General features: G+C 41.2%; 1 protein-coding gene across 9 annotated transcripts in view; it reads right to left on the reverse strand.

Moving 5' to 3' along the window:
- The window catches only part of SEMA6A (semaphorin 6A), a 115,162-nt gene that overhangs the window by 6,738 nt on the left and 82,166 nt on the right, over nucleotides 1–26,258 (reverse strand). For 6 of the 9 annotated variants that reach the window (XM_065860312.2, XM_065860311.2, XM_065860313.2 and 3 more), the window contains 3 exons: nucleotides 24,994–25,014; nucleotides 24,815–24,865; nucleotides 17,712–17,876 (listed from right to left, as the gene is read on the reverse strand). In XM_065860312.2, coding sequence (XP_065716384.1) covers nucleotides 17,712–17,876; nucleotides 24,815–24,865; nucleotides 24,994–25,014 — 237 coding nt within the window. The remainder of the gene's footprint in view (nucleotides 1–17,711; nucleotides 17,877–24,814; nucleotides 24,866–24,993; nucleotides 25,015–26,258) is intronic. The other 3 variants (XM_065860319.2, XM_071802124.1, XM_065860320.2) reach the window with 3 other exon arrangements.

Here is a 26,258-nt window from a genome sequence, read left to right on the forward strand (position 1 = left end):
AGTTAAGTCAAGCTCTGTCCCTTGCAAATCACAACTGGGCTTATGACTTCAGGGTCTTCCCACATGTGATGTACTATTATTTCTGGCTACTAAAAGAGCCAGGCTAGTAATCTGATACCCCCTGCATTCGGTGGCCATTCCGATTCCTGCAGACAACCTGATCCTTCCTCCTCCACTAACTTTCTGAAATTTCATCCCATGTCCTTTTGTCTGCATCCCTTAACATCACCATTCATCTTCTCAGCCAGTATGGCCTGTACTGTAACAGTCCGGAACACGCAAAATCACCTCTTCTTACTCACCTAATGACAGAGAAGACCTGATATAGTATTGCATTATTCTGCTATACATAATTCATTCGATCTTCCAGCAGAGCTTGTAGGTAAGGTACACAGTGTTGGCTGGCTGGTTGGTTAAGAGGACATTAAGAAAAATGTTTCCAAACCCTCAAAGTGTTTCAGTTCTGAGATCAGCTAGTGCTTGGATAAATCACATGAGCAGAATACTGAACTAGCTTGTTCACTAAAGGTAGTTGGGGAAAAAGCAAGGAGACATTAAAGTCAATAATACATACACTTTTTCTAAAGTTCTGGAAAAGGTGAGAAGCAGACTTGTTGAACGTCTCTAGGTGAAAATAAGAGAGAAAATAAAAGACCAGGGGTGATACAGATCTACCACATACTAAATCATCGTAAGCATGAAGGAGATGAGGCTTCTTTTTTTCACTCATTAAAAAAAAGTATTCAAGGGTTAGGTATGTACCTCTATATCTACTTAAAAAACAAGTTTAAAAGCAAGATATGCACAGTGCTGAAATATTATTGTACAAAAATGCTGATGAAGCTATTCTGGGCATGTCCTGCTCCTTCTAATTCTAACAGGAAAGAACTTCTGAGGGCAGAAATGTAATTAGGATGAAATAATCGCAAAGGAGTTCATCATTCTAAAGAATACATGAGCATAACAGAATAAGAATACTGACTATCAGTACAATAAGCTTCAATAAAAGAGGACAGATAAGCAAAGACACAGAGACTGAAGCGTTTACTCCTTTTCCTGCTTCACTGTTCAGCAAAAATACCTGCTCTGATCCGTGATCAGCAACGTAACAGTCAGGGAATGAGTGTGGACCAGAAAAGAGGTAAAGATATTTAGGTAATGCAGTTGTTTTCAAATAGTCTAAGGAACTTTTCCTTGACTGCTTAAGGAACTAGCCAAAGCAATTTCTAGACACTGTGCAGTATCTTGGAGAATGCTGGAGGAAGTATGAACATCAAGACGTCTGGAAAAGGACAAGTATATTATCTGCCTTTGAGATGAGCTAAAGGGAGGACCTAAAAAATGACAGACATGCCAGTCCAATTTTTAGAATGTGAATGACACTACAACCAGTGACTAAACAATCAATTTTATGAGCATCCAAAGGATGATAAAACAATTATATATATTCAAACCAACCAACCAACAACCATCCAACCAACACAAAAAAAAAATCACCTAAGCAAATTTATCTAGAATAGATTACATCAAACCAGACAAACTTCCTTTCTTGACAGGATAAATGGCTTACTTTTAATGGGGAAACATGAAGTATGATACCCTTTGACTTCTCTAAAGTCTTTGACTTATTTTCTCAGAAGCAAATGAGCTAAAACCTGCTAAAAAGCTGCAGGTGAAAAGTACTGATCAAAGGTCTACCTGGAAAGAGATCTGAAGTAAGGTGTCTGTCTCAAGAGAAGAGCAATTACCAGACATCTGCGGAAAGGAGACCTCAACTCCAGAGGCCCAGCAAAAGAGCTGTGTCCTTTTAACACATAAGTATAAAAAGAAACATCCCATGATAAAGTTCAAATTTCTTTTTCTCATCTGTGATTAGGGACAAGGATGGCAGAACATAAAGAAGAGCCCCACAGCCATGTTCCTCTAAGTCTAGGTTCTGGTGTACACTTGACAGTGAGCACAAACTGGAATTCCAGCTTTTATAACCCTCACAACTGCTTGATGAATGAAAACAAACAAGAAACTGCTTCCCAGTTTGAATAGCTGAATTTGAGGCTGTTTAAGTGATACAATATTCTGGATTCTGCTTGGGTTCACAACCAAGCTGAAGTCACAGAGACCAGCAAAAGCTGTGTAGAGAGCAATACCTGGTTCCTGTGTGTGAATAATCTAGTTACCCGTCACCAAGAATAACGCCTTTCAGTTCAAGCACTACAGTTATCTGTAGTGTGGACACAAAGACGCTTCTGTCCCAGAAATGATGCATGGCTGCAAGAGGTGTAACCTGGACCACATGCCACGTGCACCCTGCAGTCACCTCCCCAGGGAGCTGTCATTGTCCAGCTGTCCAAGGTTGCCTGCAACAGATGGTAAAGCAATAACCCAACACGGTGGCATGCACGAAAGTGAAACGCAGAGGTGGGAATAGAAGAATGATGTTTTGGCAGGAAAGAGGGGGAATATCTATCAGGGAATAAAGTAATACTTACGTCTAGACCACACACTAACAGCTGTCAGGGAGTGTCATTACTGTCTTAAACTTCACCTCTTTAGCTAAATGGGAATAAGCCCACTTCCATCTCCAACACTTACAAAATCACTTGAGCCTTTCCACAGAACAAGTCATTGTTCCAGAAAGGCACAATGACTTCTTTACTGCTGTTATTTAAAGGGAAAACCTTGCAGTTTATTTCATTCTTCAGTGCAAGACTCTCTGTTTGATGTGTGTCTCCCTCTGTTTAGACTTGCAAGAAAAGCTGGTATAGTCTCATTATGAATGAGGGCTTTTATGGGCTTCAGACTATCTTTTTAAAATATCACTGAACAGGTTTTCAACATGTGTCTCCAGATGTTAGAACTGTGTTTACAGGCTGTTTCATGCTGCTAAAAGACTATTTCAGCCTGGAAAATCCCTGCAGGTATTAACAAGCTTTCTTCCTTCTTTTTACCCAGCAGTAGGAATGAATTAAAAAAAGAACAACCAACCAACCAACCAAAACCAACCAAAAAACCCAAACAAACAAAATAACACAAAACCAAAAATCAACAAAAAACGCCCACAGATGAATTTAGACTGGACACACAGATTTAAAGTGATAGCAAATTCAGGAATGACAAGAGCCTACCATGACCTTATCTCATATTTTTCTTGAAGGAATAATGTCAAGGTTTGATGTAAGACAGCCACATTGTAATTCCAATGATTTGATGTTTGCCACTTCATTGAAACTAATTTGTTGAAAACAGTAAGCAAGCCTTTTCTTTCATGTTCCTTCTGGCTGCAAAGACTTGTTCTGCTGACTCAGTGCAATTCTACCAAGTGTCCATTTTTTTCTGGACTCTCAGTATCACCAGCTAGAAAAAAAACAGCTAGAAGATTCATAGTTAAAGCTGCTCTGCTGGCAATTTTTCCCCCTTCCCTCTTCTTGCAGTAAAGATGTATCGTTGATTTGTAAAGGTCTGCAACTATGAGTTTTGCATGACTGTGCTGAGAAGAGCAATCCATCTCTCCCCAGATTCCACCCGATGGCTCTCAAGGCCAATCGCCCAAGCTAGCAGTCTGAGATATCCAGCAAACAAAAAGCAGATGCATGTGCTTGGAGAGAAGAATTAATTTGGTAAAGAAAAAATCTTAAGTTACAAGAGGCGTGGGGATCATTGGAGGGATATGGAGAAATTCTATTTCAGAACTATGAAAAGAAAATCAATATATGAAATGCGTGAGGTAACATGTAACAAAGCCTTGAAGAGGATCTAAACAATCAGATCAGCCATAGTGGCCTCTGTCAGGGTTTTTTGGCTCTTAATCAGATCTATTTCAGAAGCAGTTCCTCTAGGATAGGTTAATCTATTGATCTCTAGGGGTGGTTTTATTTCTCTTTTAAGCTGGTCCAAATTATATCCCTTCTCTCCACTTTTGAAGAATGACTATTGACCTGCATCACTATAGAAAAAAGATGGTTTTAACTTACTAAAAGAGAGAAGATCCAAGAAAGGTGAGAGAAACAACTCCACCATGTCCATATGTGTGAGTCTTCAAATAACATTTGCAGAATGGATTTCAATTACCTGTTTTTAGTTTGATTATGAGCCTGCAATCCAATTTTTCTGCATGCCACAGTGGCCACACAAAACATACACCATAGCCACGCTTGTGAATTTTCAGAAATGAGAAACAAGCAGTTATTTTTTGAAAGGGATTATTATAGACAGAAATTACAAGATCTGAACCAGCAAATTCACACACAGACAACTCCCACCCCCACTGAAATGAAAGGGAGACAGACCTGAAAGAGACTGGAATAGCAAGCTCTCAGAGCTTTTTTAATTTTAATGTCTAAGCAGTACCTCCGTAAATAAACCAATTTACCAGGTTTGCAGGTATGGGAGAAGGTTTGAGGTACACAACCTCCTGGATCTATAATATAATGATGAAAGCCATTACAGTCCTGAAGCCAGCCCAATTTTATTTGTCCCAGTGGCTAGGCTCAAGGCCAGCTCCTGCACTAGAAAAGGCTTGGCAACCTTTCTCCCACTGGCAAGCAGTATGCAGTGGCTGATCATTTTGAACTTTTCTGATTTCAGTACTTTCCTTCACCTCTCACCCTTTCTCAGCAAGCAATGATAATTTTAGGTGCCTCTGTGTGATGGGGAATAAGCAGACGTAGCAGGTTCTTTAACAAAGTAAAACAAAAGCATTCACAGTAGTTAAAATAAGATGTATAAACCCCAAATGTCAAGGAAAATTAATTCTTTTGTAGCTTGTCTCAGCAGAGGCAAACTTTATGGCGCTTTGCATCTTAAAACACAACTTTCCTTTAAAGTCTGCTGCATTTCCTCTAATGACGTAAAAAAAGCTCAGTGCACATTCTGGGACCTTTCTACCATGCCTGGTATGAGCTTAAACATATCCAGCTGCTCTTTATTAGTTTACTTCAGGGGATGTCTCACAGCTGGGTTGAACCAGATTTACATATGTTTGGCTGAATATGCATGATTTCAGGGCTCCAGAGAAGTTGTTGTAGCCTGCAAAGTGAATCTCTCATCTTCACAGTTCCCATTTCACTGTGTGGAGCTTCTCTGATGTGCAGAAAAAATGCTGTTTCTTTTTTTTTTTCTTCCCACTGTGGGCATTATGTATTCTGGGCAGCCCAGAGCCTTTCTGGAAGCAGTTTTTATGAACAGTGTCAAGGAAAGCGAAGCTGTCACTGAGAAATTCTGTGGCTTTTCCTCTCCTTTTTTACAGCCTGTTTTGAACTATGGCCTTTCTGCACAACAGGGAAAAGTGAAGTTTGCTGAATGTCAACATAAGCAGCTCTGCTTAGCAGGATGAAGCTCAAAGCAGCCTCATGGAAGAATTTGGGTTAAATTTCAAACACTGTGTATGACCTAAAAGCAAAAATAGTTTCCCCATCAGCTCTGATCATCTCTAAACACACGAAAATGGAAATGCTAGTTTTGAGCTACTAGTGTGACTGACCACATTATACAGCTGAACTAACAAAGAAGACATCTATTAAACATCCAAGACGTAAATAACAAGGCTGTACCCTATATATCCTCTTCCATGAGGTCCCTGGAAATTATTTTTTAACTGCTGAACAACTATGTGACCAAGCCAACATACATGCACTGTATTTCTTAGAGATAGCCCCTCTGTCCACAGCTGGGTTGCTGGTGCACATCAGGAACATGGCTGGACCCCACGTTAGGTCTGCTCTTACACAGAGAAACCTCTTCTGTTATTAAAATGCCAGCACTGTATATTTTGTGACAGAAAGCAAACACTGTGGATTATTTCTTCATTTCTGCTACACCCATGAACACTGCAGGTGTAGTCAAAAGACCTGGACTTAAGAATTAAAACACGCCACCAGCGATCAGTAAAAGACACGACTGCTTCTTCTAGAAATATTTGCATGGCTGGTGCTGTAGACAAAAAATAGTTTATACACATCTGATGTTAGGTTTATAATTTCCCTCTGTATTGCAGTCATACAGCCTCATCTGCCTTTGAATACACTAAGTGACTGAGGAATTGCAATGAGTTTGAAACACTGGCCATAACAGTCAGCAAGACTAATTTTACTGCTACTTCTTTTTCTGTATCTCACTGATTTTCCAATATAAATATCAGAAGCCTTCATCCCTCTCAGCTACATTCACTGGAATTTGCAGTATCTCCAGGAAAGCAAGTAGCATTACTCCAGCACATTCTGAGGAAAAAGAGCATTTCCCTGACAGACTTCTTGTCCTGGTGCTGCTATAACCTCTCTCTTGTCTGCTTCATCTTCTGTCTCCAGTGGTGGCTTCCTCCATGCATTTTTCTGTCTGTCAAATTTATAGTTCTCTCCTTTTTTGACCTAATTTTTTTTATCATCTCCTCACCTTGCAGGTACTGCATGTACATTTACACTTTGATGTCATAACGTCACTGACGTTTCCTATCTGTACATTTTTGAACGTACTCAGTGATTACTCCGGTCACTCTGCTTCCTGGGACGAGGTGACCCTGCAGCTTCACCTCAGAGGATATACTTCAGCAACTCCAAGAATGCTGCTGTGGGGCCAGCAGCAATCCAGCCATAGCAGTGTGCGCAAACCAGTGTCTTCTCCACCATGCATCCATAGCCCACCCAGGCAACCTCTTGGCTGTCCAGCAGCAGGCCAGGGAGACATACCCCTATATTTGCTTTATCGCACATCTCACAGGCAGCAGTGTTTCTGCAATACAACAACTCCCTCAGCCTTCCACTCAGTTCTTGTACTGGGTCTCATCTCTGCTTTCTGGATTTACTGCAATGTTTGTTGGATTTCTGCTCACACTCTTTCTTTAAGACAGTATTTTTCACTGCTGTGGGCAGTTCACACATCTAGTTAATCAACATGAAGGTATGCGCTCAAACAAGGAACATGACTGGCTTTTTTCATGTCTGTAGACTAGCTCTCAACATATGTTTATTAATCTAAAGATACGCAAATTTCTATGTGAGAGCTTAAAGCCTGATTTTCTTTTTCCTAGCATTGGGACCCTAACGAATTATATCACAATCTATTTTTCCTCAGTAACAGATATTTATTCTTTTTCCTCCTTTCTAAACACAGTGTAGGTGAGAACAAACCTTTTGCAGAAGCACAGCTGATGTTATCAAGCTGTCTTGCCATGGGTAAGTAGAGATATAACAAATTGCATTGTCTTTCGATGTTGTGATGCTGGGTATATAAAAGTACCTAGTGATTTGATACTAGTAATTTAGTTCAATGAGTGAGAACTGCACACTGAGATATACAAATCCCCCTGGGTATGAAAAATTAATTGGTCTTACTGGATGAGTGCCTCAGGGCATTGCTTGTAGCTTGGTTGTATTTAGACAAAAGGTATATAAAGTGCTGCAGGACTGTAAGACCTCTTTAAGATACTGAATAGAGACTAGTGTTTTGTTGAGATAAAGCTGGCCGCTATCCGCAAAAAAAGGAGCAGTGGTCTTTATGTTCTTCATTATGAGCTGTGATTGCCCAAACCTCTGGGCAGGCTTTGTGGTGAAGGTTCAGTGTGTAGAGGAGGCAGAAGAAGGGACAGAGGGCACCCCTGCTCTGTGCCCTCCCTTGAGAGCCTCTGATTGGGACTCATTCAGCAACGAACACACATGGAGACTTGTTGAACTGTTTGATGGGAGCTATAAGCTTGTGGCAGGAATTAAATTTCTCCAGTGCTGACCACAGATTCAAACAAACTACCAGTGGCTTTTTCTGCACCACACGACAAGACCACTTCTGTTAGCTTCTTTAAAAACAAGTGAAACTCAGTGTTTACTCAGTGTTATGGCCTCTGTCTCACTCACCCTGCTTGCTTCCAAACAGGAATTCAGTATTCTGGTTTAAGGAATAAGGAAACACCTGGAAAATATGTGCTTCTCAAAACACTGTTGAAATTATTTTAATGAAGGCTTCAGTGTGCTGCTGTTCAGGAGGTGTTTCTGTGCATGCCTAAATTCCCTGTTTGTGCTGGTACTGTTTGTGTTTAGTAATCGCAGATCTTTCAGGCTCTGAAAAAAAACCCTCTTTTTCTTTCTACAAGAACATGATGGTGACTAACAGTAGCTTTGTAGGATCTTAAAAATATGTCTGTTTCCCCCCACCTTTTTTTTTTTTTTTAACAGCTGTTCTTTTATTTTCTATCACAATTGTGTGTAAGACAGGATGGAGCATGAACAAGATGGCATATCACTGACAGCATGCAGCTGGTGTTATTTTCCAATTAAAAAAATCCTTGTTGGGCATATGAAAGAACCGTCTAGTTTATGCACAGTTGTAACAATGCTATAAAGCTGCACCTTCATCTGAGATTTTATTTCACGGAAGATAGCAATCTTTGGTTGACGGTGGGAGAGCTACAGTTTAATCTCCAGGGCTAACCACTTTGGTAGACATGGGAGGCTGGATCTGGTCTGGAGGCTGTCCACTGGAACTCATGGTTTCAGAGGATTACAGGTATTCTTCCCAGCCAACACGAAGTTGGTGATGAATGCGCTCTTAAGACATTTCCAAATGTGTGCTGTATCGTGCCAGAAATACCTCTTAATGCTTCCTAAGCAACTCCTCTATCAACTGCTCTAAGCTCTTCTAATGCCAATGGAGCTGTTAAAATCTACTTCAGCAGGGACTCTGACTTACTCTGATCTGCAGGGGCAGGGAGAGGTGTTCAGATTATCAGCTAGTAAAGTGCTTATCAGTCACAGCACTGATGCTCAATGTACATGGAGCTGTCTATGTATTTAGTTCCTGAACAGTGAAAAGTCTCTTCTGGGTATGAGGGACTGATATTTTTCAAAAGCTTAAGCATGGCCAATGAAGCTATTTTTTCTCTCACAGGGATGTCAGCAGATTTTTGATGTAATGGTAAATTTGCACTGTCGGCTTCAAAACTTCTCAATAAAGCATAGAAAATTTTAGAACACATGATTGAAATCTAGCAAAAGTCATAGCAACAGCAATCAGATACCAGGGACCATAGTGTCTCACTAAATGACTATTAAAGAGCTTGAAGTAACACCTGCCTTAACACCTGACTAAACTGAGGCTATTCATAGGAACAATTGCTTTCCAAACACAACAACATTTGTTACCTGTATTTAATGATCAGTAAAATTAACGACAAAATCTAAATTATGCTCTCTCCAGGTTTTTCCTTTTTTAATTAACTGCATGCTGTTAATCAGTAAGCACCAGCCCATTCTGACATGAAGAATTGAGCTCGCCTTTTTTACAGTCTTATGGAAAACTATGAAAAAAAGGAAGAGAGTCAGTCAGGATCCTTTCTACATATCGAAAGGGATGTTGATACCATTCACTAAAAGGTTATCTATATGAGAATAACACAGGTGGTGTTTTGTACAGAGGTATGTAATTAAACAGTTCACAGTCCACAGATCATATTAAAAGTGCCCTGAACCAGGACTATCAATGTTTAAGTAATTGTAAAGTTACTACAGGACATCTTAACTATTAATTAATTCAATTATTGAAACTAAGCACATCCTATATGAGAAAAAATGAATTATTCAAACATCTTTAACAGCATATTGACATTTCAATTGTACACTGGCATTAACACCAAAAGGTGTTTTAGGTGTTTTTCAGATACCAGATTTTCTGCTCTTAAATCCCTTTGAATTCCAAAGCAGCTTCAGAAATCTCTTATTTAAATGGCTAGGTTGTCCTTCCACTTCAGCATCTCTGTATGGCACATCTCCCTATACTCAATATAAACACCGCAAAAATGAAACTTCGCGTTACCTAGTGTCCTGTCCACCAATTTTGCTTTGCTATTTTCAGATAAAGCGGTGGTCCTGTGGGGACAACATACCCTACAGTGAATTCCCAGCTCTTGATAAATACGTCAATGCTACAAGGGTCAAACAAGAGCACGAGGCAGCCTGTGTTCCTCAAGCGAGCTGTCCTTACCGGGTGACGGGATGAATGCAGCTGGGGACCTAGTCCCTCACACAATAGCTCTAATACCCTGAACGTGGAACAGCTGCCTTGACAAATTAGAGGTGGCCTCTTTTATTGAAAAAGCAGATCAAGGTCCTGGGGCAATGACAGTTTTCCCCTCGTTTAGTAAGACAGGCTTCTACTGCTCATTGCAGCCTGAAAATGGATTGCTTGACTTCAAATCTATGCAGGCGGACAATTACGGGTCAAGGATACCTGCTGTTTCCTGCAGCCACATCTGGCATTTGATGAGCTCTATTTTAAACATCACCCTTCTTTTGTTTGTAGGATCCAGTAATTTGGGAACATTTAGAAATAAAACCTCTCTTGATAGCTTTCACAACCAGGAGTCGCACATGGACACAGTCTATTCTATTACCAATGATGTCTTTTATCTGGCTACTATATAGCAAATGGCTCTTGGTTCTAATCCTGCAATTTACATTTCCGCTTCTGCTAGTTAAATCTTCTAAGTTACTGCCAGTGCTGAAGTACAAGCATTTCTTTAGGTTTGGTACAGGCAGTTGGTGTGTGTTGGAATATATCCTCTCCACTATTTTGATGTCCTCATCCTTGCCTATCTTTTGCAGTGAAAACTGTTCATCTTCTTACACTTTCAGAAGGTTACTATAGAAATCTGTGACTACATGAGCTGGGGCTTTTTATGTACGGTTTGAAATGATGATTTAGTCACAGAGAAGCCACACTAAATCACTGCTCTGATTCTATTACAATCAGCATTTTTTATTAAAGCTGGCTTAAGGATGTGGTCCTGTCCAGGGAATTAGTTTCTGTCATCTTTTCTGCATGCCTTGTCTCCTTCTCTGCCTCTTCACTCTTGTTCTCTCAGAAACTTACAAAAAACATAATGAAAAGAAGTTTGAAGACAGTCTGTTGTGAGAAACAGCCTTCCATCATTCTCCTTTCATCAGTTTTATACACCATTTCCCTTTTACTAATTAGCATCTAGTTTTCTATTGCCACTGTTTGAACTCAAGGCTGCAATCTGAGATGATTAGCTGTCTCTAATCCTGGGAGCAGACAGGCCGTACATGCAAGACAAAGCAGAAGAAGGATCAGTGTCATTCCTCTGGACAAGTCTCGTGTGTTCCCTTAATCCGGACTGCACACTCCTCTGGTGAACGTCACAGGATACCAGAGACCAGTGTGCTGAGACCATCAATCTTCTGTCATGTTTCCTACTTGTTAGCCTGGTCTGGGGACACAGGCATTTGGCCATTAAAAACTCTGCTGAAAAATTTGGTCCCATTTAACTGCTAACAATGGCTTTCTGGTATTTATCTAATACAGAGCTAAAATAGTGCTCCACAGCAGGCATACTGTGATTAGTCTCTGAAACATTCAGTTCCTGGACAAGTTGCTCATTAGAGCCATTCTTGACAAATATAGGGTTATTTGTTTGTTTGTTTGAAAAATATTTTTGTTGTAGTATTTCACCGAAGTAGCTAGTATTATGTGACAAATGTAAATAAGCTCCCCCTCTAGGAACAGTGATATTTACAGTAAGCTGATGCTAATTTACTTAAGCACACTTCAGAAAAAAATCTATACGGTTTTGTTCAGCACAGACTCATCCAACCAATCTATTGAAATCCTAATGGGAAAAGTAAGTGGTTTTTAATCTAGATGCGGATCTATAAAAGTTTAAACGGACTAAGTCCCCTGTCAGCTTGTCTCATGTAGGCGAAATCCCTTTGTGAAGCACTACAGCTCCAAGTAACCACACCTCTCACTTCAAATCTCAGCCAAATGCTGCAGAATCATAGACAGAATCAGGGCAAATTCCCTATTTCTTTTCTCACAGCTCTCTTTTACTAGACTGTGGGTAAAATACTTAATAGTAAGCTAAGGATCCAGTTTAATTTGATCTTCATTGTTTTGTCAGCACTTGGCACTGTTAGTGAACTGCAAAATACTTGCAATCTGCTTTATGTTTGTGCGTACAAACGTTTGAGACACGCGTAAGAGCAGCAATGTTTGTGTAGCCCCCTCCAGGCACACACCCTTTGAGTTCATAGCTCTTCTCGAGCCCCACGCATGCAGAACTGACTACAGTGCAGTTCCTTCTCCCATTTTAGCCCAACACCTTTTTTATGACCAGTAAGTTCCTTCAGACAGTGACAGGGCGATTATATGGATCAAATACAGAGTATCTGTTTCACCTTGAAAATTCAAGCCACTCGCCCCCCACTTGCAAACACTGACTCAAAGGGTAAGTTTTGACAAATCTTGTGCCACTTTAAAATCTTTTCTGAATTACTGCAAAATGCCAGCAAGATAATAACTTCTCCCTGCTTTCTCTGATAAAACATGCTTTGAATCTTTTAGATCCTTTCACATATTAGCACATAACAACATTTTTGTGTAAAAACATACTTTGCAAATGTACTTTCTGGTGCAAAACTCAGCCCTCCCATGATAAACATCAGTGGTTTAATTCCGACAAAAAAAAGAGTGTGAAGCCTTGCTTTGCCACAGTTTTTTTTTTTTTTTCTCTCATTTCATGACTATTTGTAAAGTATCTTATTAAATCAGCACTTTGCATTCTTTATAATAACTGTACCTGAGGTTTCATATAAGTCTGTCTCACTACAGCAGAATCTGCCTGAACATTTGCAGACTCTCCGGAGACAAGCATTGTCAGCACTTGGCAAATCTTTCAAGTAGCGATAATCACAGTAAAATTTAGTCATACTGCCACTTGTGTACAATATGAAATACCTTCTGGAGTCAGGTTTTGAAATGAACAGCACTTGGGCTCCCCAGAAGCACAGCCCCCTCCAAACACAGTAGTTGACAATTGCTAATGATGTCTACTTCTGTACCAGGCGAAGGACTGCAGTTATTATTATTATTGTTATTATGAATAAAAATATTAAGATAGAAATACATGTATTTATATCTTTAATACAATAAAAACAAATTATCATAATAATTCTACAATCTCTAAATTAATAGATTCTACCAGATACTGTATCTACAGGAGCACTCTTGAGATCCAAATACACCAGAAGCCCTTCACTCTGTAAACTGCCTACCACATCCCACTTCTAATCAGCTTTTTACCATTGCTACTTGGATATTGACAAAATGCTTGTTAAGGAAAGGAGATACCACCGTATAATCTTCACTTAATGAATGTCAAGACAAGAAAGCATACACGCATTAAGCCTGCTAATAGTACCACTACACTTTTGTCATTCAGTGCCCAGCTCAGCAATGTCCATGTGAATGCTGTGGAGAAGAAGCTGTAGCAGAACCACAAAACAGTAAGCTGAATTTGCAACCAATTTATCAACACTATGATTAAAACGCAAGCTCCAGGCATTTAGGGAGCCAGTGAGAAAACTAAGCAGCTGGCTGCGTTTGTGCTAATGAACCCCAGACTTGAAAAGCGTGAGGCCTTTCTGAAGGGAGGCAGGAAGGACAGGAGGTGGCAGAGAAGGGCAGCAGGGTAATGAGGGGCAAGGCCAGCTACTTATGAAGAAAATATCTTTGTTTTCTTCATGTAGGCCTCTCTAGGAGCGGTACGTGTCTACTCCCCCCTTTGTTAGTAGGACGACTACAGAGAGACACAACGCTAGAGCACTACTGGGGTGTAGAGGGTACAGCCTTGGAGCACTCCACGGGAGGAGCTTCACGACGGCGGAGGGAGGGAGACCAAGTACAATGGCAGCAGGGGGACGGTTAGACGGCAAGGTTAGGGAGACTGTTTTGACAAAGGTGAGAAACGCACAATTAAATTAACACTAAAACACGGCAAGAAAGGAAACAAAATGTAAACATACTCTAGAACATGTTTATCTTTCTTTCTTTTTTTTTTTTTCCCCCCCCCGGCAGGAGACGGAGTATAACAGGAAAGAAGGATGCAGTTTGCCCAATCAGAGCCAATTTGTTTTGTTTTGTTTTGGAACAGGAGGGGCAGATTTCTTAATGGCCAAAGTGAAAATGCCAGTGGGATGGTAAAACATAGTTCCCACTCTAAGGGTTGCACTACACATTTTCACCTTGGCAAGAAAAGAGCTGTAGATCAGAAACAACAATCCCAGAGTATATTTAGCTACCAAAGCTGTGGCACACAAATGTCACATTCCCATGAGTCAGCCCTTTTAAAGAACCCCCTCTGCACGCCCCCACAGATATTCCCCAAGATGCTTGCACTGAATTAAAAGTGAAGCATATGGATGGATGTGACATCATCAAAGCACTCGTATTACAGAAAAGAAAGCAGCAAGTGGATTCTGTACAATTAGTACAATCAGTAAGAAGTCATTTGTGAGCACAGGAAAAGAAAGAAAACACTGTCCAAAGGATTAGACACAACCAATGAAGAACACCACAAAACACCTTGCAAAACAAAGAGAAAAATGTTTTAAAAAAAAGCATCTGTGAATGTGTGAAAGTAAAAGAAATTACAGCAAATGTGAAAACCAAATCTTGATAAAAGGACAGTAAGCATAACATTTTCGGTTTTAATTTTGTGTAAGAACTCTTTCCTTTGCCCTTTCAAAACAACAAGTCAATAGTAATTTTGGAACCAATGGACTTTGACTGGGCAAGGCAAGGAGTAACAACACACGAGTAGATGGTAATGGTAAACAACCATGCGGACACCTCTGCCGCCATTGTTTTGATTGTGTGTAGACTGCTTCCAGCTTTGTCAATATTCATAATTAGGCACTAAAGAATGCATGATATTTAAATGACCCTGTCAAGTGCTAATAAGGCTCTTTGGTAACCATCACTCCCTGGGGAGGGAACTATTGAATGTAAGCCACCTCATCAGTCAGTGAATTGAAGCGAAAATGATTAGAATCCAACAGCTACACATTTATTAATATTTTCACTGCATGCTCTTCTGGAAGCTGCTAGTGGCATATAAGATGCTTTTAAGAGCTAGCTTTCCATCTATTAAGCATTGCTTCACAAAAGATCTGTGAAGAAGGGACCCACACATAACAAACAGTACCATTAAAATGCCTACATGTCTGCACATTCCTCTGGGTACAAAAAGGTCCAGATCTTCCACTATTGGTGGTTTCGGACACCACTCCCCTGTCTGACGCCAGCAGAAGAGCTGAATTCAAGGACCTCTTCCTTCCTCATCAAATCTGCTTAATGACATTCCATCCTCCCAGGGTGGAGGAGAGAAAGATACCACTTTCAGAAGAGGAAACACTGGATTTTCTAAGAAATGTCCTCTCACCTTAGGCACTTTGAATGCCAGATGTTACTAACAAGACTGGACAGAGAAAGAAAAAAGCCTTATTTTTTGTCTGTCAGCATTATCACTGATTTGTTGCTGTGAGGAAAGAGGAGTGCTAGGTAGATCACATGCCATCTTTAGAAGAGCATGCAGGTTTATCTGCCTTCCTTTCTCTACCTATGTGATACCTAGAAATCACTTTTTCTGGATTGCCCTTCTACAGCTGAAGAGCAAGGGCTGAGGAATTAAAAAAATGATGTCAATAACTCAAACTAAGCTTAATCAGGAATTAGGAATCTGAGCTTTCATCTTCAGCACCCTCAGCTCCTTGCACCCTAAGTTATGGGTTTTAGTATTGCAACTGACTGAAATTCTTCCTCTGCTGAGGCTCAGCAGCCCACAGGTCTGCAGGGTGCAAAGGAGCTTTGTGCGTAACTCACATGTAAACTTAACTCACACATGAGCCTGACCACGTTCTAGGAATGAACTTCTGTCGCTTTAGACTTGCAGTTATTCTTCCAGAACGTCTACAAGAGCAAGCTCTGAAAAGAAATTGTTCAAACTGGCCACTTCTAAAACTCAGTTAAAGGATGAGGAGCAAATGGCAGTTTTGCCCTTTCTTATATAGGAAAAGCTCATTGCTGGGAACTGGGAGACAAGTTCACATTCTCTGCCTGAGGGAATTCAAATCTTCATATTCCATTTCCTGATATCCAGCCTAAAAGCTAAGGCTACTAGGTTAATGTTTGCCATGGCATCTCAGGAAATTTTACCGCATCTCCTGTCTAATTTGACCAGCCTCCTCAGCTGGAAAAGTGCTTCAAGCCTTGTCTGCTGCGCCAGCCAGGTGATGCCCATTGCCTTCTTGGCTATGAACTGTGAAGGCTCTTTGGGGTCAATCCTGTGGAGTTCAGTGAGAAATCCAGGATATCCCAGGACTGTGGGAGGCACCGTGTCTGGGGCTGTTGTGAATAACAGGCACTGAGTTCACAGTCTGGGTCCAGACCACCACCAGCTGTTCGTGCAGCTCTGCTGAAGAACTGTCCTGCAATGTTAACGTGCTCATTACCCCCTGCTGAAAGTCTCCACAGCCAGTGCAGAGAATTCAAGACTCTCTGGGTCAGATGGGAGGGGATGGAGCATGATTTAGTAACCTACTAGTTTAGGCAGACAACTCAAAGCAGCACGTCTGGCATGCCAGCAGCTTCTCCAGGAACAGCTGATGCTTTTGTCTAATGAGTTTTTCATGTAAAATGCATGAACAATAGAGACTGGAATCCACATTTCAATTAATATTTTAAGTGTTTTATATCAAGTATTCATAGCAGAAAGGACCAACGCTCATGTGTGTTCTTGCCCCTGGTGAGTACCCTAACCACTCAGCAAGTGAGTTTTGCTCATACCCATCCTCCTCCTGACCCACTGAGTACTTAATTAGTCCATACAGAGGAAAACATCTTCAACAGAGAAGAGATTGAAAGAAGCGATCTAAGAACACCCTGGAGAAGGATAACAAGGGCTCAGATCTCTCTAGTGAGTGGAGCTATTTGAACCTAAGTCTCCTATTTACAAAGGAACCATTTTAAGCTCTTTGAGACACAGATTAAAAGGAGGTGGGAGAATGATGTGGGACAAGATGGAATTAGGGGGCATCACCATCCTTACAGTTGAGAAAAGCTTCTCCTTCTCTCAGCATGTTCAAATGGCAAATTCAGGAAACAGCCTAATTCTCCCTGTGCATAGCAAAGGGGGACTGGAAGCCAAATGACAGGGCTGCCACTTGTATTAGACCCAGGTGTGCTTCAGCACAGGGCTGAATGCTGTGAAACACCACCTAAATCCTAACCTTTTGGCACTTTAAAAATGCAACACAGAATCTTTACCTACCAACAGTCACCTCCCTATCTTTTACAATACACCAATGATCTCCTCAGCCCCCACTCTCAAAGGTATTTGATGCTCACGTCTCACTGAAGACAGTGGGACTTAGGCCCAGTGGCTAGGACTGGTGACAGTTTTACTTCAATGGCTAAACTAGAGTAGACATTCAGAACCTCTGTCTGTTGTTGAGAGACAGAACTAATGTGAAATTAGCCAAGATGTGCTGTGCTGCCCTGGGAATTCAGACAACAAACCAATATAAAAGTGCACCCTTAAGAGCAACGGGAAGCCATGGATCTTCCTCTGCCAGACAATGGGGGAGATCAAGTTTAAAGAGAGCTAAATCCCCACTGTTTCCCTCCTTCCCGTACACATGCACAACACACACTGCACAGGCATACACTTCTGTTTGTTTTGTGTGGTTTCCTCAGGCAGTGAATTATCTAGGACTGAGTCTGAGATTGGCTGTTTAGTTTCAGGCTTTACGATAAGCTTTTAATTATAGCACAGGAGTTTTATTACATGTTACTCAGAGCCAGCTGGAAGCAGTTACACTTTAATTCTCTCCCCCCTCCCTCCTCACCACAGGACGTCATTTCCAAGGCCTTACCCTTCTTGTCCTGATGATTATGGGATGAAACTGCCACATATGGATCTGTATTTTCAGATGAATCAAGTGGATCCTTCCAATCCAGCATGTGTCCCCTAGCATCATAACCCTGTCGAGCGCGAGAGTCAGAAGTGGTGCTGCTTGGGACTAGGGAACTGGAGTGTCCTGTTTACATTATAAATACAGGTAGGGAAGATAAGTCTCATTAGTCACTTACCACGCTACCTCACCACGCTCAGGAATGTACACATTGCTTTTCTTCTGTATTGGGTGAACGTCTTGTATGAGGCTGAACAATATTTCAAAAGTGCTTCAAAGCATCGTCCCAAGGAAACAGGGGATTTGAACCTTCCAGATCAGTCAGGCGGAGGGTGTTAAGAGGTGCACACGTGCCTCAGGCTGCCGCTCAGCTTGCGGTTGTGTGCTTTTACTCAACAGAATTAAATGTGTGTGGAAGGGGGTGAGCACACTTCATCTCAGTCAAGCATCCTTTGGCAGGATTCAGCACTCATGCCTGATCGACACTGAAGTGTTAGCCAACGCTGTCTGGCACTGGCTTAGTTAAAAAGCAATTTTAAAAACAATTTTAAATGGAACAGCTTCTAATACAGCTGAAATGGAACGGGAAAGCCAGCAGAGCTATGAAACAGGGACGTCAGTGGCCCTGTGCGCCCAGGGGAATGAAGGAGTGCCCAGCACTGGCATGTTTACCCCGCGGCATCACCCTTTGGATGAGACACATGCAGGGCCTGTCAGCCGCTTGCACCCTCGCCATCAGTCCTGTCTGAGCTGATGGTCCAAAATGGCTCTGAGACAAGTACGAAACTGAACATTATTTCTGCCCAGACAGTGAAGACAACGCCTTTCTACGTAGATCTGCCCAAGAAGCAACGACTCCAGCAGCTGCTGCCACAGCCTCCTCTGGGGACAGAGGACTCATATGCCCTTTTTCCATTACAACTACTCTAAACATTGTTACTAGTGTCCTGAATAAGGCTGAGGAGCTCCTCATAGACCAAATCCACTCCAAAACCAGCATATTCACAGGACATGCCCTGCCGGAACCACCATACAATTTTAACAGTGGTCTGGCAAGGGCAGAGACGTGTTTGCAGATTCATACGTCCTTTTCAGCTAGATCCTGAGAAGTACGTCAGCACCCAAAACGCTTGGAGTGCTTGGAGTCTACAGTCTGTGAAAGATGGCTCCAACTTGGGCTTCCCAGTGGCTTGAACTGTTACATGGCTGCTGCAGAGGGGACACCAAAACTACATCCACACCACAACGTTTTGACCTTAAAAATGCAACACGTCCCTGAAAGTTGCCTTTCGGCACATGCATCAAAATGAGTTCTTTTCAGCAGGATTCAAGCAGCTCTGGGCCTCGTTAATTTGACATGGAGTAGTTTGTATTTCCCTTACCTACTTTCCTGGAAGAGTTCATCAAAACACGGGTTTTTGAAACACGCTCAAACACAAACTAATAGAATCAGATTATTCATAGACAGAATGGCAGAGAAAGTTTTCATATACCACCAGGCAGACTGACAGCAGCCCTCCTTTCTCCTGCCTCCATTTAACAGCCCTGAAAATTAATTTTCCTTCCTTAGATGTGAATCTCCCTTGGAGAGGAGTCCAATTACCAGGCTACAGACTGCCCTAGCAGGGACACTCTGCCCACTCCTTCCCTTAATCCCCATCCCCTGATACTGTTTCACTGTTCAGAAAAATAATTTGAGAGTCACTAGGGCAACACAAGAAGCCCAAATTTAGAGGCTCACAGTGAAAGCACAGAGCTGGTCAGATAGAGACTGTGCTTCTATATGTTATTTTAAACAGTCACTGGATAAGCATAAAGCTTTCGGAAGCTGTATCTCAAAAAGGCTGCTTTAGATGGCTTCTAAAGCCATCCAGGCACAGCTCTCAGAAGCTCACAGAGACCTGATGAACCTAGCTCCCCAATTTCACTCCAGCAACCAAAAATCTAAAGGTTGGCCACCAGTGCTCCCAAGCTTTTTGATGTGCCCATGTTTTTCATTTTATCCAGCCCTTTAACCAGCTTCATGGGGTTGAACTACTGCTAAAGGCAGCAAAAAGCTGAAGCTTCTATTAAGATGCTGCTATGATTTAAAGAAGTCCTGCTGAATATTAATCATCTTACAGAGGAAGAAAATGTCGGTGCTCCTCCATATATTTTTGATGAGTCCTTTTGATTCACTGCACAGAATTATATACGGCAGCACTTTGGACTGTGTTTTGCATAGGTGATGGACACAACTAGCTCCTGTATGCTTAGCAGGGAAAATTGGTCAGATTCACAGCGTCCTCATCATGAAGCCAACCTTCAGCTACTACAGCTAATCATCAACACAATTTAGCTACGGACCTCAGGCTGAAGGCTTATATTGACAAGAGCACTGTATTATTTTTTACCTCTCATGATAGGAAGTGTGGTTTCCCCCAGCCATCTTTCTTTAACACGGCAAATTAGAGGCTGTATTTTGTTGAAGACAGAGCTCTTAATATCACTCAGACAGAAAAGAGAAGCCAAACATTATGCACTTCTAAAAAGTTTCCATAAGTCACAGCATGGCTGGGAGCATTGGTAACACATAGTTAGATGGATGACGGACACCAATTCAAAAGTACTGCCTACTCCACAGCAGTCCTGCAGGAGGGCTGCCTGTTTCCAAAAGGACAGGTACAGGTCCAGTGACTGAAAACATGTGCCCTCCTGAAATAAGAATATGCTGGAGTGTGAAACCTTTCACCCCCATACTATTTTATGTTTGTCAACTCCTGTGTTCATCCCCGAGAAATAAGAGAAATAACGGGACAGAGAACAGGCCAGAAAAAGGAAGTTAGAAGATATCCACATCTTCTTTTCCCTAAGGACTAAAACCACAGGGCCAGCATTCATGGGGTTCCAGTCTCCAAGTTAATACTCCATTCAGCAACTGCAATAATGTGTACAGTATTTGGTCAGCCTACAAATAGTGCTGTACTCAACACAAGAAAGCCATTAGTCATAGCTTGATAAGGAGGTAAAAGAGAACAAAATCTTGCCAACTAGCAATCATATTTTATGCCTGTATTTGATATGCATTTGTATGCCTGTATCTCTGTCCAGACACTTGCACTTTAGGTGTGCTTAAAGGGGGAATTCTAAGGAAAAGTCATAAGTATGGTTAAAGAAAAATATTTCTTAATACAGTAATCTAAAGGAAATATATGCCTAAGGGACACATTTTCTGAAAAAAAAAAAGATTTCCTGAACCATATGCTGCAAATACATAGAGAACTTCTTCGTAATGGAAACCTAAGGCTTTGTGAAGACATTAATGTGTACCAGATGGTCGTTAGGCAGAGAAGGGTTTCACACAAACGCAAGAAATCAGTGTATTTGCTCTGTTACTAATTTGTCAGTCTAGTACGCACTGCGAAACAACCTTCCACACATAATCGAGATAAACTTTCTTTCATTTGATTTCGAGGAAGCAGGGCAGGAGCAGATTAGACCTTAATAGCCTGTCCCACTTGGGTTAGAGCAGTATTCTGCAAACACTTACTAGCAGGCAGTGGCTGCCCCATCATCAGAGCAGCCACTGTGTCCTGTAAGTGCCTTAACAGCCAGTCCTGCTGGGCAAATTTCACCTCTGAGCAAAGGGACATCACAAACGTATAAGCTAGTTAAGCGTCCCTCATAAACAGAGAAAAGACTGAAGTGGTAGGCAACCCAGTCCTGGCCCTCTCACACACAGTCATTAAAAAGCCTTTAAAATGTGCTGTATAGTTTGCAACATGTAGTGTGCTTTTTTTTTTCATTATACCTTTTTTACCACTCTGACTCCGTAAATAGGCTTCGCTGCAATTAAAAGAGGCTTTTGCATATTTTAAATGTGGTCACTACGTATGTGTTAATATCGGTTAATACCTAAACATCTAAAAATACAATACTGTCTTTGTTTTAAAACAATCCATCTGAAAAACTGCAGACACAGTGCTTTTCAAACTTCTTGTTTAAAGCAAATGTAAAAAGCAAAATAGACACACTTTAAAAAAATCTGTTTTAGGTGCTTCCATTATTTGCAAAAAACTTCTCACTTAGAGTGCTGTAATCAAGTAACAGAAGGAGACTTAAAAGCACTTAGTGTCTACGGGCACGGATAATGATTCAGAAGGGCTGCACTTCTATAACTACAGTTCGTTCTGAAGTGCACTTGTAAAATATAAGGAGGTTTTTTCAGGTTTAAAACAAAGACAGGGATTCAATACGTATTTGATAGTTGCTCTAATATGCACAAGTCATTAGGATCTCAGAGGTTAAGATGTCTGCACACTATCCTATTAACGGCTATAGCATCCTAATTAGACAATTAGAGGGAAAGTCTAAATCAATACTGCAGAGGGAGAAAGAACTATGGCTAGGGGGTAAAATAAGGGCCCAATTCACTAAGAACTGATGTTTCCAAAGGTAATTGAAGCTGCTTACAATTTTGCTGGGGAATCTAGCCTAATGTACTTGTTTAAGTATGAGGCTCTTGCATCATTTTGCTGTGACCTTCTGAGCCAGAACTTCAGCCAGCTGTTTTCTTCTTGGGCGTCAAAGAGATGCACTGGAGCAGTCACCTGTGTACACTTTGCACTTCGTTTACAGCTGGTCATGTGAGACTGCCCTAGAAAAGGGGGCCCATCTGCCAAATTGAGGAGGAGGCTGATGCCAAGAATACAAAGATTAAGGTCTCGGTTCTCCTTTCATTCACGCTGCTACAGATTGGCAGTAAGTCTGCTGAAGTGATGTGATTTATTGTGGAGTAAATCAAAGGAATCAAGCCCTAAGGCTTCTTTTGCAACTGGAGTTTCAGATGCCTTTGGATATATTTAGCCGACTGGATCCAAAAGCACCCTAAGTGTTCACTTGGTTGGCATTCTGGTACATCCCAGAGTTCAGAGATTTAATCTATTATGAAATACCATTTATTTATGTATTTAGCTGTACTCAATAACATTAAATTGCACCATTTATAAAATTTTATTTTTCTCAATAAAAACTACTCAGAGCAGACAGTAGAGTTAACAAACATCAGTATGTTTACTGAGACTGGTTTACTACCTCATGCTGGTATTTTTTACACTTTTCACGTAGGAGATCAATAGAAGTGACTAGCACATTTCCTTTCATATTTTGCCACAGTAGGGATAAAGAAACTACGGGTATATCAGAATGGGTATTTCAACTAAATCCACAAAAGGAAGAGCTGGCTTGCCTAGAGACAGCGTTATTGGGATGCACCGGAGGAGAGTCAATGAAATCATCTGCGAAAGACGGCATGAACGGGAACCAATGCTAAAGCTGGCTCAGCATTTCTCCATTGCATCTGGCAGTAGGGTCCTACTTGAAGATTTGGGTTAATTGGTGGAATCTGTCTTTGTGCTTGACACGTCAAATGGGCCACTTTTATAACCTGTACTCCTTGGGACCACAGCTTTCTTCACCCTGCTGCTCACTTGAACCATTTTTATGCTTTCTTGGTCAGATTAAGATAACAGCTTTTGCTTAAGTACCTACTAATATGGTAGCTGACAGGATCCAAAACCACAGTCTCACAGCTATAAGTGTAAAGCCTACGAATGCAACTAGTAGCAAGAAACATAGGACATTTCTGGCACATCAGCACTATGCCCAAGGCCATTTTATTTTTCTTTACATGCAGCAGTACGGATTTTATTATTACTGTTCTTTAATTACTGCTTTGTGCACTGGAAATACAGCAATTTTCAAATTAAAGAAAGTCCACGCTGTATATGCAGACGAAACCAGGATTCTTTCATACATTATAAAGTCTCAACTTGTCTTTGATTTTATATATTCCTTTCACTGGTTTTCATTATTATACTTTCAAACAAGTTTCACCTGTACATTTTCCATTTCCTGGTAATAAACAGCATGGGGAATATGATTTTATTTGTACAAATGTTGAACAGTATTACTGTGCCTCCAGCTATTTATACTCTGCTGTACTGAACTGTCATTGGTTCTGCTTTGTACCTATGTATTTTGCAGGCACAAGATGAAGGTATCAATTAAATGTTCATTGCAACTGCACACTAACCTACCTCTTGCTACATTCAGCCAAACATATGGTGAATTCACTCTTACAAACTGCTAGTCCTGTAGAGCCTGAAAGCCACCTCACAAGCAAGCTCCCATCCCACATGGAAATTTGCCATTGACTTCACTGGGAGCAATACCACACACCCTCTTAGTTTGTGAAGTACTTGTCTTTGTTTGGGATGCCTATAAAGAGAAACTATTGCAATATAAGTCTACATTTGAATTTAAAGTGATTATTTATTCTGCAATAGTTCCTCACTGAGATGTTACCAAATATACAGAACAAAGTACTGTGAGCACAGATTAACATGTGCCTCATGGGAAACTGCTGCTCTAGGTTTACAGAAATGCTCCTCTTCAGCCCAGGCCATTTAACTGGCTATGTGAATCCCTGTTTTTACAGACCAGGCACCATTTGGGCATTAAGATACTGCAAACACGGATACAGAAATGACTCACCCTAGAAGTGACAGGAACCTTCAGGAACTGAGGCACAGCCCAGTCTCAACTGACATTGGTAACAGGTTAATTTTCCTTATGGGAGATCTTTCTGTAACCCAGGAACAGTTCTGCTCCTTTCCCTAAGGTATCTTTGAATGATTGCAGTAGCAGTCATGACACAAGCCTGGAATACTCGTGAGTGGGATGTGAGCTGCTATTTTGTTTTTCCCCGTGAACAAGTAAGATGCATCACTGTACCCAAGTGTTTCTGTGAGTGTTCAGATGAAGCATGCTCTTAATCATATCTGCTGCCATGCCATTAAAATAGGCCATATCTGCATTTAATTTAATGAAGACTGTTTTGAGGGAGGACTAGAACAGAGAGATCAAAATTCAAAAGATATGACTTAATCCCAGTTGTGATTAGTGAATCAGGCCCTCAAAAACAAGACAAAACAAGCGCAAAAGTGTAATGGCTATTTGAGTACAGGAACTACTAGCTAACATAAAGATCTGGGGAGAATTTTTAAAAACACCCGAAAACTGACCAAACACTGTGTTGTAAGGCATTTCCTGATCAGGTGGAGCAGTTGAAATGTCTATGAACAAAATAAATTGGGAAGAAACATTAAACAAAAAGTATGAAAATACTTCAGTTTTAGTAAACAAATGATTCCTCCTAAATGGATTTATTGTCAGTAAATAATGAAACTAAGAACTTCCTTACCATTCAGGGCTACGAAGGAATCTGAAAGACAAATAACAGGGAAAAAATCATTATTTCTCTCTCATTTTTTCTTTTTAATAGTTTGCTGCTAGCAACCTTTTATGCTTCAGCTGGTATTTATACACAGGTGATTAGTACCCTAAGGACCCAGGCAAAACTAATATTCCGACATACCCAAAACCAGTGTCCGGCTTTGAAAGTGTTCATGACCATGGGATACCAAGTGGGAGGGCCAGTGTCCTCCCTGCCATGGTTTTCTTTTCTACATCAAGTCCTAATCTAACACAAGGCACTACAAGTGATGCAGCCAGCAACATGAGTCAATGAGGACAAAACTCACATGACCCAAGACCACACGAAGTTATAAGACCAGCTGGGTTAGCAGGGAGTGAAATCTACCCCTGTGCAGTATCAAGGTTCCATGCATCATTCAGGGCTAAAGAGGGAATTAAGCAGGACATGGGCTTTATTGCTGTCTGCACAGGAGCAGATCTCCCTCCATGAGCACAATGTGCTGTTTCTGAATCACTTCCTACCCTTCTTTTGTATTTAACTGCTATCAGGTATGCTCCTCTCCTGTCTAATCTATTTGCTCAAGAAGAGCAGAACTGGCTGAAAAGGGCAAAGGTGCACCAGCTGGGAACTGACCTGATTTTGGTCCTAACCCATTTTACAAGGAGCACAGCAGGAGTATACCTACACCTCCTTCAAAAAACTTAGCCTGTGTAACCCTATCTTAGGGTGGAGGCAGAGGGAGGTGTACTGCGATGGAGGGCATGCAGAACCTGAAATCTTTGCCCTCCCTCGAATACAGTGGTCACAGTAATAAATGGCTCTTGAACATGGATGCACAAGGCATGAGATGATTCTGGCCTTCTCCAGAGCATCTGGCCTGCACTATATCCCATGACACACTCCAGCCCTCTGTTATTTTGCTCTGTATTCCAGAAGTAATGACTCTCTCACTGTACGTTGCTTCCTCAGCTTCAGCAGTTTTATTGCATCTACAGGCATCTGTGCAAATTGAACCAAAAAGAATGTGATTCTTGATTTCATAAGGTTTCTAAATAATGTTTGGGGCTCAGAAAGAAATCAACTGTGGAAACAACATTTGAAATGAGAGCTGTCCTGAACACAGATGTTAGTATTCCTGAAGGCCTGGAAGTCAACAGGCAAGGTTTGGTTTTTTTTGCATGCAATGCACACTATGCACTTTTAAACATTTCAGTGCAAAACGTAAATGCTTAAAAGACTGTGTTTAAGCT

This window comes from Patagioenas fasciata, chromosome Z (genome assembly GCF_037038585.1).
Source record: "Patagioenas fasciata isolate bPatFas1 chromosome Z, bPatFas1.hap1, whole genome shotgun sequence".
Taxonomy (NCBI): domain Eukaryota; kingdom Metazoa; phylum Chordata; class Aves; order Columbiformes; family Columbidae; genus Patagioenas; species Patagioenas fasciata.